Source organism: Gasterosteus aculeatus, chromosome 13, assembly GCF_964276395.1.
Source record: "Gasterosteus aculeatus chromosome 13, fGasAcu3.hap1.1, whole genome shotgun sequence".
Classification (NCBI taxonomy): Eukaryota; Metazoa; Chordata; class Actinopteri; order Perciformes; family Gasterosteidae; genus Gasterosteus; species Gasterosteus aculeatus.
In genome coordinates this window covers 15,879,760-15,893,197 of record NC_135701.1, presented here as the reverse complement: position 1 = coordinate 15,893,197, position 13,438 = coordinate 15,879,760, and the positions used below count along the sequence as shown (strand labels likewise).

The 13,438-nt window shown below is 42.5% G+C and overlaps 1 protein-coding gene across 1 annotated transcript in view; it reads left to right on the top strand.

The window, feature by feature from the left end:
* Nucleotides 1-3,526: 3,526 nt before the first annotated feature.
* Nucleotides 3,527-13,438, top strand: part of LOC120830348 (transmembrane protein 132D) — a 23,773-nt gene continuing 13,861 nt past the window's right edge. Inside the window, exons 1-2 of the mRNA XM_040194920.2 lie at nt 3,527-4,048; nt 8,537-9,419. Of these exons, the coding sequence (XP_040050854.2) occupies nt 3,976-4,048; nt 8,537-9,419 (956 nt within the window). The 5' untranslated portion in view covers nt 3,527-3,975. The remainder of the gene's footprint in view (nt 4,049-8,536; nt 9,420-13,438) is intronic.

The window sequence follows — 13,438 nt, the reverse complement described above, 5'->3', positions numbered from 1 at the left end:
TTTTGTAACTAGTCCCCCGCCGATGGCTATTAGAGTGCATGATTAAGGCGCTTCTCTATCTGCCTCAATTTTCAGACCCTGAGGTTTCCACCTTGCCCAAGACCAACCTGTTTACCCTCTGGGAATTAGGATGAATCCGGCTCCTGTGTGCACTTACGGCCTTTGGAGCTTGTGTTTGCTCAAGGTCCTCCATCGCACCTTTCAAGTCTTACAGACTTGAAATTGATGTTTGCAGAGCAGCCTGCGTAGGAGTGCAGCGGATGCCGTTAACGCATTTAATATTAAAAGGCCTCCATTTGCTTCCCACCTATCAAGGAAACAGCCAGTTTCTCGATTCTTTAATGGTCACATATTTCCAGCATATGAAAGTTTTGTCTTTTACCATTTTATCCATTGTAGAATATGATGGAGAAGTCTGCTTCTGTACTCTAAGTAGAGCGACTCCTTTCCATTGCAGTTTGAACAATGTACACTCTTTGACTCTTTGACTGCATTGATACAGTTTGAAATGTTAGTGGGTGTGGTGACAATTTTATTTCTGTTCACAGTTTTCTCCTGTTTTTGGTCGAGGCCAACTTGCAAGTATACATAAGGTCTTCACCAAATAACACTTCTTACCCCGTTCCACCTAGAAACACTTTGCTACAAAGCTCTTGTCACGGTAGTGCGCCCTTTCAGTGTGTTACCAACTCTGCTGTTGACCTGTTTATTCTTGCCGGCATGGCACTACCAGTCTGGATCTGGGGTGTTTAATCAATAAGGTGCTTCTCATGACATAATGAAACACCTTCAGCAGATTTCCAAATTGAGCCATATTTTCAGAGGTGTTGATTTATGCAGAAAGTGTGAACACAATTTTAAGACAGGGCAAAGATTCCTGATGCATTTTCAAGCTCAGACTGAAAATTTCACCACACAGTAAACACATGTCCTCTGATAATTAATAAAGATATGGGCTGTGGTCCAGAAGCGCAACAGCGACTTTCAAGAAGGTACATGAAGAACTAAAGCAAGATACAAAGTTTCAATGAGAATAAACACCAGTTTAAAAGCTGTTTCTTAGCCTGGCAACCTAAAAGTCGTTATTGATGTGATTATAAATCAGCAAATTATTTGAACTAATTCTAAAAATCTACATTTATGAAAGGGGCCTTAATCAAACTTTGTGCCTCTTTTTAAGGTATCTCTGTAACTGAAAAGACTTCAGCACCCCTGACATGAATTTATCCAATCAAAGAACAACCTGGTAACTTAACAGCGTAACAGTGTAAATCTTCTCATATAACTGCCAGTAAGAAGCCGAGTAAGCACATTTCCTTTAACAATACAGCAGACGCCTCAAAAATGAGAAATGCATAAGTAGCCTATTTATTGAAGGATTACCAACTCTTACAACTGCATTATTATCAAGTAGAATCCAACAGCATTCATCGTTACAGCAGGATAACGAGAACTCAGACCAGCAGCAGGCGCAATGAAAGACATAAATACGCTATGTATTCAATGCTCCTTGGTGAGTAACAATGTTCTTGTGGAGCTATGTTAATTATACTGCACACACTTTCTGAGTTTGCAGGGAAAAGGAGAATGGCAACATGTGGCTAAATGCACCTCAGCAGAAGCTACCATTATCTGTCAAACAGAAGGATGATGTACATTGAAAACACATTCCCTTCCTCGTGGCACTCACATCGATCACCAGTTTATGGCCACTCGCCGCACTTTAGCACATCTCTGCTGTGACATCCATCTACGTCAAAGTCCTAACTTGCATATCTGGAGGCCTGTGTTGCTGCTCTGTCCTTTAAGTATCCATCACATATTCCTCACAGGTTTCACCATATGTTGTCTCTTCATCTGCAAGCGATTGTGAATGCTGCTTAGCCACAGTCCCTGGAGGAAAGGGACACATTTCAGTTTTAATATTCCTTTGCACAGCATCATTTAATATTGAATGATGGTTGAATTTGGGATGCTTGTGACACTATTTCCTTACAAGGGCATGACTTTGCTATTTAATGACAACTGGGTTTTCTGTTTACGAATGACTCAAAAATGTTTAATTTACGTGCAAAGAAAAATATGATCATGTTTACTCTAGCAGGCCTGCCAAATCTCCTAAAATATGTCTAGTTGTGTGCACATATTACAAGTAAAATGATCCATTTAATACAGCCTCCAGTCGGGCATTTGTGAGCATGAATATGCATGCAGCATGAGGGTGTGTCGGTATCGCTACAACAACTTCAGTGGCAGTTTCAGGGGATAAATCTTCTTAGCTGCTTTCAATACACAGTGCAGGTTTTTATTTTTTTCGCTGTGCATGAGAAGGTATATGGGAAAGGATCAAAATTGTCCTACGGCAGCACTATACAGCATACTGGAGCAACCCAACACAATGATACTGTTGCTGCTGCTGCTGCTGCTTATCACAGTGCTGCAGTGCAGGGAGGAGCTGAAATAAGCTCACAGCAGAAGCCACTTCCTCCTGTCTCCAGATGCTGTGAGGTTTGGGCACAGTCTTTGTTGATGTTTTGGTTAATCCTCTTTATTAGTCAATGAAGCCCCATTACACTTACCACTAGTCTGCAAACAAGTAACTTCTTGTTGGAGTGAAAGAAGTCAGTATGTACACCAAGTTAAACTATTAAGTTGTGCGTCTAAATACTTGTGTTCTGATGATGGATGGCTACATTTCGTCTTTGTGAAATCTGCCCCCTACACCTGAAACATGCAATAACACAGTGTTGCAGAAATGTTAGCATCTCTTTCACAGCACTTGCACATCAAATTATTATGGGATGCATGCATGAATATAAATTATATTCTATTAGGTTGTGTGAGGCAAAACGAGTTGAAATCTTAATAATGTCTGATGTAACTGTGCAGTAAGCAACAGTCAGTCACTCACCTGACCGAAACTCATCTTAACCATCAGAGGGCACTAAAAATCCACCCGATCGCTCTCACTCACACGCTGTAATCTTAATCTAACTAGAAGTGAAGTGTTTAGATTTGGTTGGATTTATAATGTAAGAAGGTAAATCCTTTTTAAAAATCTAAATTTTGAATGATCAGTAATAATGCGGTAAGTGTGATGCAAACTTTGTACTAATTACCCCTGGTTCAATTGAATGTGCCATTATAGTACAGAAGCAGCCTTAGTACCCATTTGACAACAATTCGAGATCGCAAAATAAAGTAAAGTTCCTTTTTTCAAACGGTTGTCATCTATTTCAGCTACCAATGGCCTCCTATTTGTACAACATTGATTATGTTTGCATGTGTTTTGTCCTGTAGATCTGAAAGCGTATCCTCCATAACAGCTATGAGCTGTTGGCTTCACTCTCATCATAGAGACCACATTAAGTCCCACAAGTGCCACATTAACAGATTCAATGATCAGCTATAACTGACTCACATACGCTAAATATGTCCCCTCTGATCACTGCCACTGATACGGCAGTCGGACCAATGCAGGGTTAATCCCACCAGCTGCGTAGTGGACGTGGCTTCCTGAGCGGATGAACAGTGACAGATGATGAGTTTAGTGCCCTGAGGATTGCGCACAAGATCGTCAATGATCTGCTCACAGCCGTTTAAGACCGGAAAAGCAACTCAATCTGGACAATTTGTCGAGTTATTTCGCTTAGAGGGGTGATATTGAACCGAAAGGAGCATTCTCCGTCACGCAGTCGCAGCTCAAGCCTCCCACATCTCCCAAGTCTTCAGCAGAGACGTCTCCAGAATCGTTACGCACAACTTTTACGCACAACCGGGGACCTGCCGATGAACGGATCTCGATGCAGCCACAGCACGGACTTCAATACAATTGTTGCTTTCACAGTAGCGATTATGTTCATTGAGCAAACTGCGGGTATGGATGAAACGAGCAGCTCTATGCTCTGCTGAAACGAGACCAAACCACCGATACAGGGAACTTGACTGGAACAAGTAGCCGCACGGGGTGCCAAAATGAGCTCTAATTATCAGAGCAGGAGGATTTTACAGATCATTTTTGCAGCTATTACAGCAGTTCTTACTCAAGGTAAGTGACCTGGAAATAATTGCTTACGTGTTGATATGTGTTTGAATTTAAACTGTCCACCAGGAATAAGTAAAAGACTGCTGCCGAAGTGGAATAAAGCTGAATGCGACTATTACTGTTTAAGCCGTCAAACTGTGCGCGGACTTTATTTACTGATATCGGCTGAAAAACAATGAGCTATTACACTGAACTGTCAATCCTGTGTAAATGTTACTCAGAGGGGTAGGCCTTCTCTGAGAAATGGCATGCAAACAATAAAAAAGCCGTATCTAGAAGAGTAAATAATATATAAATGTCCTAATTTGTGCCTCAAAACCACATTTTCCTCCACAGCCAAACTGCCATCTAGTGAGTCGAATTGAGCATGCATGTATTGGGTGGGACAGCAGTGAGTGGGATATTAAACATTTAGGATAAAATCAGTGTAGATTTGAATAAAATACTTGATGGGTTTATATTACAACTTGAGCCAAGGCTTAGCTCACTACTTTGCTTTGCCTTCTGTCAAAAAAACAGGGTCTAAATTTTCACGTGGCAAAGAAAAAAGAAGAAAATCTAAATTCACAACCATGATAATGGAAAAAAATCCTGTGCACTGAGAGATTAACTGTAAAGACGATAACTACTTTATGAATGGCTTTTTCCTGGTAATGTCTGTAGCTGATTTACCTAGTAATAAAAATGTGAAATTTGAGGAATTGTGACAAATAAGACTTTTTTAAAGCAGCTTTAAGTCTCATTGGACATTAAAATCCCCACCAATCACTGCAAAAGCTTAAGCCTCCCCTCCCTCCGTCTGTCTGCCTGTCTTCTCCACCCTCCTCTTACTACCGAGGCCCCTGGGGTCTCAGAGAATCATTGTGTATGTTTTATAGAACAACTATATAAAAGAAAAGGGCTACCCGAGATCGGACTGATAGAAAGTGTTGTGGTCTAACTTTTATGGCCGGCTTTGAAAACTCTTGTCAGCACATAATTCACTTTCATGACATAAAATAAATGGCACAACAACTCTTGACCACTGAATATTAACAAAGTTTTGAACACTATTCATCATTTTCTCTTACTTTTCTGCTCCTGTGAGCTGCTCTTTTCCTCTCAAGGTGACTGCGAAGTGTCAAAATGTCCCACAAAAGACTCAAAAGGGTCTATTTAGAGGCAAGCTGTCAGATCCTGATGAGACTTTTTGGGGCTTTATTAAAGGTCAGCCAGTCAAAAGATGGAAACACAAGGTGCTAACATCCATTGTAAGACAAAGGACGCTGTCTCCCACAAGGTGCTTCATGGGACTTTAAAAATGGGACATTTTATTATTATAAAGTATTCATCATCAGTGTACTTTTAGTTATGTGACCCACAACGCTAACATCACAATTTGATCAAAAACCGGCATGAAAGTGAAAAACTTTGAGACACCACTCAAAAAATATGTTTTTGTTTGATCTCTTTATTACTGATTAAATGCAGACATCCATTGTTGATCACTGACATGCTACAGACTCACTTATGCAAACTGTTTTGCACATAAGTCATAAGTCCTTACTGCACATTAGAACACACAGTGATTCCTCAGCTTTATATTAGGAGGATAGAAAGATTGACTATGAAACTATTTTAATATACAGTCTTGAGACAAACTACAGTGCAAAATGTAGCTACTGTTTTTTATTCTCTGGTCGTGAGGTACATTATTTTAAAGTCTTGACACCAATACAGCACAGAACTAGTCTCAGCTAGTGATACTACCCGTTTAAGTAGAATACGGTGTTTACCTTTATTATCCATTTAAACGCATGTTAATAAAGTCTTTGTTTCATAGATGTGGTTGAAGAGAGAATAACTCATGAATTCGGATATCCATTTCGAATAACAATTTGAAACATAATCCCTCCCAAGAATCGTAGAGGTAGTTTCAAATGAGCAGCTCCGAAACCCAAATCTAGGGACATTTTATTGTACATTGAATTATACATTTAGAAAGCACTTACCCTACATACTGCAGAACAATATCAAATAGAGCAACAACACAAGGCATTTAGAAACAGGGGTGGCTTTTAGCGACTGTTGTAGCGTCTACATGGCAACGCTGATGCTTTCTGACTGAGCCAACGAGGAAGAGGAGCTCAGGGTGTTCAAAATGAGTGATTTGAGATCCGCTGCAACAGCTGGTGCAGCGGATTTACTCCCATGTTTATCAGATGAGGGCAGGATTCTCATCGTGATGGGAGGACCATAGCAGTGCAGCTTTTCTACCTGTCATGAATGGTAAAGAAAACGTCTGCCACCAAGTGCCGTGCATGCTTTAGATGTACACGGCCTCCTTTAAATTTCACCACTGCCTGTGAAATAACAAGGCGAGCACAGATGACCCATCAAACCCAACTGTAAAGGGATGAGCCTGCATGGGAAGTAGTTTGTTGGCACATTGGCGCCGCGTCCTCCCTCCAGGAGACAGCGAGCCAGTTTATATTCACTCCAACTAGAGCTGCATGCCAGCTCGGGTATTAAACAGCACATCTGTCAATGTGGCCACTGGTGGGCCGAGCCAGGGCACCAACGTTCCCAGCGTCCCCCCAGTGTCCCCCCCCCCCCCCCCCCCCCCAACTCAGTGGACATGTGTGTCACTCTACACTGTCGTGTATGGAAGAGATACAGAGAGATATGCTGTTGTTCTGATGCCCGGTGACATGATTTTGACACATGTGGTGCAGTAGATGCTTTGTGAAGTGTCACAAACGGCTCCTTGCCGGGGTGAGCGAGTGAGGAGGAAACGAAGGAGAGGCCATGATAGACGGACACGTCAGAGTCCAGCAGCCATGAGGTACAAGAGGCCGGAAAGCTTTAATCTGTCCTTGTCGGATAGATAAAAAACGTTACTGTTGTATCTTCACAAATGCAACTGCTCCATAGCTTTAGACATCATCTCTTTTGTTAAACATTGATCGTTGTGGAATACCAGCGGGAGGACGGTTTGTTTTGATCTCAGATGCTACTAAAGCTGTTCGTCCACCATGCTAATGCAGCTCCGTCCATTTCTTTATAATCTGCACAGAAAACACTAGTGTTTTTGCCCTTAATTCACCGAGCGCGGCAATTAGCAAACAGATCAAAAGTGCGTTTTCGGGTCAGCAGCTATAAGCTTCGTAATTCAAAATGGAAGTTTAATGAGGACACTTTATGGCCGAGTGACCTGTGCTCATGTCCACTGTGACAAACAACTACCGTTAAGCTTTTAAACCAGATAAAAAATAATATTTATGCTGCGGGTTTGTTTTACTGCCCATTAATGCACTTCAGTGCATCAGTATTTAACAGGGAATCAGTAATCCATTTGATCATTGTTCTGGTTTACTACCCAACTCAGAGCTGTAGTTGATCTGATACTTTGCTTCTCTTGGGGATGCTCTCCTTGTCTTGTTTAATATATATTTTTTCATGAAGGATATTCACAGTCACATGTTGACTATCTGAAAAAAGGACATGCTAATCCCAGTTTTGGATGGCTGATTTAAACCATGTGCCATATTGATCAGATCCCCTGCCCCCCCCCCCCCCCCCCCCAAAAGCTGATCATCCATCTGAGAGGAGAAACTGGGGCAATGTAAGGGGACAGGCAATATTTTAAAGTATTTTAAGCTTAAACTTGAAACTCCATGTCTCTAAACAGATTTTGAAAAATTAATTCTAAGAACGAATTAAAATGCAACACTTCTACTGCATCATCTTTGTGACATAATTAGTTAGGGTATTATTACTAAGGGATTGTAATATTTCTTTCAGAGGAAAACTTAAAACACACTAAATACTTATTTCAGCTGCCCAATCATAATTTAATTTATAGTTTGGTAAATTGTTATGTCTAAAAGACAAAGTAAACATGCACGCTGTTCATTGAGGCACACTGTACTATATGCAAAGAACCGGGGATTCATTATGTGTAAATTGTAGAAGTAAGGAAATAACGCGTAAATTGTGGCACATAATTCATTTTCACCATTGTAACACTTTTATATTATTTTGCTATGCAGTAGGGAGGGTGTCGCAGTTCCTTCTGTTAAAAAGAGGTTTCAGAGGCAATATCCATGTCTTCCTCACACCAATTAATTCTGTGCAGTCTTTCACCAAAGTCTCCGAGTTCAACTGCTCGGTCCCGTCCTCCAAAACCAAAACACAAGCTTCTCTCGTAATTCACAGTATTTCACATATGCTCTATTGCATGAATTCTAAAGGTTAAGCTCGGAGGCCTTTTAATGTAATAAATTGATGCCCCACTCAGTTGATCAGTTGGCCCTGGATGACTTTTTGTACTCATTGTCTCTGATATAATATATATATACCAGAGACAATGAGTACAAAAAGTCATCCATACTTTATTCACAAATGTAGCAAACTCAATTCTTTGTAATGTTTTTGTTTCAAGCTAAATTAGTTGCCTATGAATATGTTATTTGGAGACTTTAACCCGTCCTTTCCTCCTTTACCTTACAGATTTGAGCAGCAAGGAGCTGACAGACAGCAAGAGCCCCGTGCCTTTCCCTGTCTTCTTACCGGTCAGCTACGAGGTGAGAGATGCCGACTACTTCCTTCTGAAGGAGGCCGGCCAGGACTTCATGAGGAACTCCAGCATGCAGAGCCACACGCAACCCTTCGTCATCTTGAGAGCCAGCCGGCGGCCGGCGGTCAGCGCCAGCTACAGCACCATGTCCGCCGAGACACTTGTGCCTGTGGATCTGGTCCAGTCCGTTCAGCTTTTCAACGCTCCAGAGGTCTTCACCTTTAACTGGAAAATCCAGGCCTTTGTGCTGACGCCTCGGGTTTTCTCGTCCAAGCCCAAAGTCCGGGTGCTCTTCTACGTTGCAGGGAGGGACTGGGGCAGGGGGGGAGGAACGGAGGATGAGCTGCCGTGTGTCACCGTGTACGCTTTCTGGCAGACCCAGGAGGTGAGGGGGTCCTGCGTCATGGGAGGCGACAGAGGAACCTGCATGGCCGAGCTGGCTCCCGCACTGGGCTGGTTTTCCTCGGGGTCAGAGGGCACCAGCAGGGAGAGGCAGGACCCGACCGCCGGGAACCCTGTGGAGCTGTACTACCAGGCGCGGCCCAAAGTCAACGGGAGGTGTAATTCTGACGATGGAAGCCGCCGGGGCGGCTCGCAGCAGCGGGAGGCGGAGGAGTTTGTGCCCGTCACGCCCATGCAGAGGATTGGCAGCGTGCGTCTTCTGCAGGTGCCCAAAGGGATGGCGACCCTTTCGCGACTGAAGCTCGGCAACGCCATCGTCATACGGACGTCCTCCAAACCGCTGAAGAAGACTGATATCGCCACCTTCTACATACTCATGGTCGGCTCTGCTCAGCTGACCAACTTCACCCTCAGGTAAGACTTCTGCAGCCTCACAGTTAGTGTAACAAACCATTGCAATACATGGAAAGTACTTCAGAGGGCTCAATGTAGTCCAAATTAATTGGTTAATAAGAATTATCTTAGGGGAATCATTCATTAATATTATTATTCCTCTTAAATAATACTCAAATCCTGTGCCATCAAAAATGAGGAATACAGGTTAAAATGAGATTTAGCATGGATTAAGGCACACAATAAGAGCTCGACCGTCCTTCAGAGAACTGGAGATTATGTAAGTGTGAGTGAGTTCATCCCGATGACATTAAGGGCCGCTTCAAGAGTTGTAGTCATCAAGGTTGAAACGGATCAAATGAGATCACGTGTAAGCGCGTGACTCATCAGTGCTCTGCTTCAAAGAGTAGGCCTGCGATCGGTGGCAATTAAAGGCACTGCTACTGAATGTTTTAGGATCCCGCGGATTAACAGTATGTCTCAATTTAATTTACAGCTCTGTTCTCATTTTGCAATACAAAATGCTCCTGTTTGAACGTGGTAGAGAACATTTGAAAGGCCATCTCAAAAGCAGCGGCTATTCCTCTGGTAATAGAATAGGATTTTAATTAAATGTACTCGTATACATTCCTAAAAGGGATTCCTCAAACACCTGCCTTTTTTTGTCCTTTGAAGAAAGATTTACAAAAAACAAGGCTCAGCGTGTTCTCCGGGCTTTCTCTCAAGGCGTCAGTTCATTACTTTTCTTTCCAAGGTGAAGTGATGCATCATGGGAGATTGGCACCTCAGACCTGGATGTGAATTAAAAGCCTCTATTTGGCCCCGGCTTCACTGTTGGTTTTCATGGTCGTCCGCGGACTGATGCCTTTCATTATCATCATCTAGACGCAGTTTAAACAGAACCATGTTGCAGCGAAGCTGGATTTCTGAGGTTCGCTGTCGGAAACGGACAAGTAGAGATTTACGGCGACTTGATTAGAGGCTGTTTTTTTGTTATTATTCTAGACACTATCTGCTGAACTCCAAGCCAGTGAATAATGGACTGTCGGGAGGTATGAATTACGTTCTCTCGGTTATTCATTTGGCTTGTGTGCAGATTTAGATCATGAGTAAAGCACGTCATGAATCCCTCCATCATTTGTGGTCTCACATGATGTAATGATTGATCGTCTCTGTTGATGTTTGTAGCTTGATCAGTTCAGTGTCCTGACTTAAGAAACAGGAAACAGGAAACAGGAAACATTTATTGGCCAAAATATGTCAAACATACAAGGAATTTGTCTTGGCGGTTAGTGCGCGACAGTAGACAGACAAGACAACAGTGCACAGGTAATAAAATAAAGTGGAATGAAATGCTAATGCAATGGGTTAGTTAGTAAGAACTGGCTCAACAGGAAAATCCTCAAAGGCGGCTTGTCCGCAAGCTTATCAGTTCCTGGACAATTATCACATCTTTTCCATGTAGATAGAAAAATGCTGTGGCACAAAATCAATACTTCCTGGCAAATAAATAATTAGTGAGTAACTTCCGCTTTGACTTGCAAATACACGCTTCAGTGGAGGTGAGCCGGTAAGGGGAAAGTCATGGATTATTAATTCCCTTTTCACCTGGTCCCGTATTCATTCACTCTGACAGTCACTTAGTTAGATCAATTGTGAATGCTGGAATAGATAAATATTGATTGAGGCAACAGCTGTGCATGAATGGACTCACAGGGTTACACATTTCTCTCAGGTCATTCAGTTTATAACTGATGTACCGAAATATAGCATAATAAACATAATAATGACGATTTCCTCCTACATTTGGTTCTGGATTTTCAGGAGAATCTGAGGACTGACTGTAATTACAGAACTTTTAATTTCATCGGGTTGGACAATGTATTTTGTTCCTTTCATTGTCTCTCTTCTCTTCATTAAGCTCCTTTAAATAATTGCTGCTTTAATTCATTTGCTCCGCCACACACGTTTCTGAAGAAGAAGCAGATCGATAGCGTCTCCTCTGCTCTCGTTTCCTCTCCTCCTCTCCTCTTCCCTCCATTCTTCTTCGTTCCTCACCTCTTCCCACAGCTGTCACTCGGTTGGAAGATTGGCAATCTTGTTATGAAGCTTTGTAGTAATTCAACTTGTGTGATGGGCTGTGAAGGTAACGAAACTCCAAAATTGTATCTATATATTTTCTGCATCCAATTAACGTGGAGATGGGCTCTAACGCATATATTCAGTAACACATGGCCGCCCTCGCCCAGTTTATCAACACATTAACAAGCCTTGTGCATCCGATCCAACCACAGCTGTCTGTGTGCTCCATCACTGTCTGAATGTCCCATTAAGCTTTCCTTAAAATTCTCTCCAGGGTGATAAACCTGTTATTGATCGCTCTATAACCGGAGTCAAGGGACATACAAATTTGAGCCTGATTGAGAAATAGAAAAGCCACGCCTGTCCGTTCCTGCTAAACAACGAACTTCTTATTCTGTGTGAGAGTTTGATAAAGGTCACTGATAAAGTGTTGTAATCACACACCCGTAATTAGTTGAATTCAATTAGTTTAAGTTTAATCGAAAGAAGGTGCTGATAAAAACAATGAAAAGGTAAAAGTCAGCGATAAAGCACCATATTTCTTCTTGTTGATTTCATTATGTATATACTATGTAGCGGTGTGGCTCACTGTTAGTGAGCCATCCAACAGGGGAGCACAACCATTCATCTGCTTGACAAATAGACCTGCATGTGTATCGCTGCCGTCTTGCAGGCATGTTGGCATGAACGTCTCCCCGAACTGCTCCACAAGTTCGATAAGCACGTTACCGCTGGCTGGTCATCAGGACGGCTCAACGGCGCACATTTAATCAAAGCCTGCATGTGTTTCACCCGTAGTACCGCGGCCTCGCGGCGATGCGTTCACAAGGCCAACGCCGGTGACACAAACCCTGTTTAGCATCTAGATATGAAATGCATGTCGGCTGGGCTGGATAGCTCACGGAGAGAATACAATCCATCTCGCGGGTCTCGGATCAGAATCGGCCTCTATTTTTACTGCATTGTGTTTTAGCTTTTTTGTGTCACCGTTGAGTGTGTTAGCCATGGCTCTTGGGAACAGCTTGCATGTGTGGAGTTCCATTTTTACATGCAAGCCTGGGCGTGTGGGTGAATGAAGAGCACGTGAAAGGTGGAAGAATACTGCCAGTTCTACCTTGCCCGGTCAAAAGTGAAATGGATGGCAGGTGCAGCACCTGAGAGCTGCTTTTCTCACACACTGTCAGCTTCAGTCTGCAAAGCCATCCATCTTCTCTGCCCTGCTGCCTCCTCAGGGCCGGCTAACCAGCGCCATGGGCACCAGTCCCCTCCACCGACCCCTCAGAAGAAAAAGCGAGTCTTCCGATCGCAGAGATTCTCTTTTTTTTTTTTTTTTTTACAAAAAGGGAGCGGAGAGAGATAAAAGTCTTCTCGTTACTGCCACTTTTTATTCTCATTTACTCTAGTGATCCTCTCGCTTTTCCTCTACTGGCACCATGAAGTTCACATAGGATGAAAAGACTGATTGGATTTGATGCCATGAGATTGGATGTAAATGTCCCCCTAAGGATGAACTGTCATAATGAAAAACAATAATCCAAGGATAACCCAATAATAATGCAATATTTTGGGTCAATGCAAAACCGAAACTATTTCCATCTCAGTGTATCTCAATTTCATGCACTGTAGCTGTACTTGGTGCTAATTAGCAAATGCTAACATGTATACATTCTAAACTACCAGATAACATCAGCATGGTAAGCATTGTCATTTTGAGCATCTGAGCATGTTAATGTTTGTATGAAGCTTAAAGCTGCCGGGATTACTGGATTCCAAAGCATTTACTTAAAAATAAAAACAAAAAAACATAAACTCAGTTTTGCATCATTTCTGTAGCAGTGTGATTTTTAAGTAAATTTGTGATCTGCAATGAACATGGATGACAGGTTGCAAGCACCTTCTCCTTTCAGCCGCCCTGACCAGAATGTCTTAGGCCTTTTTTTAGAGTCAACACCTGCGCT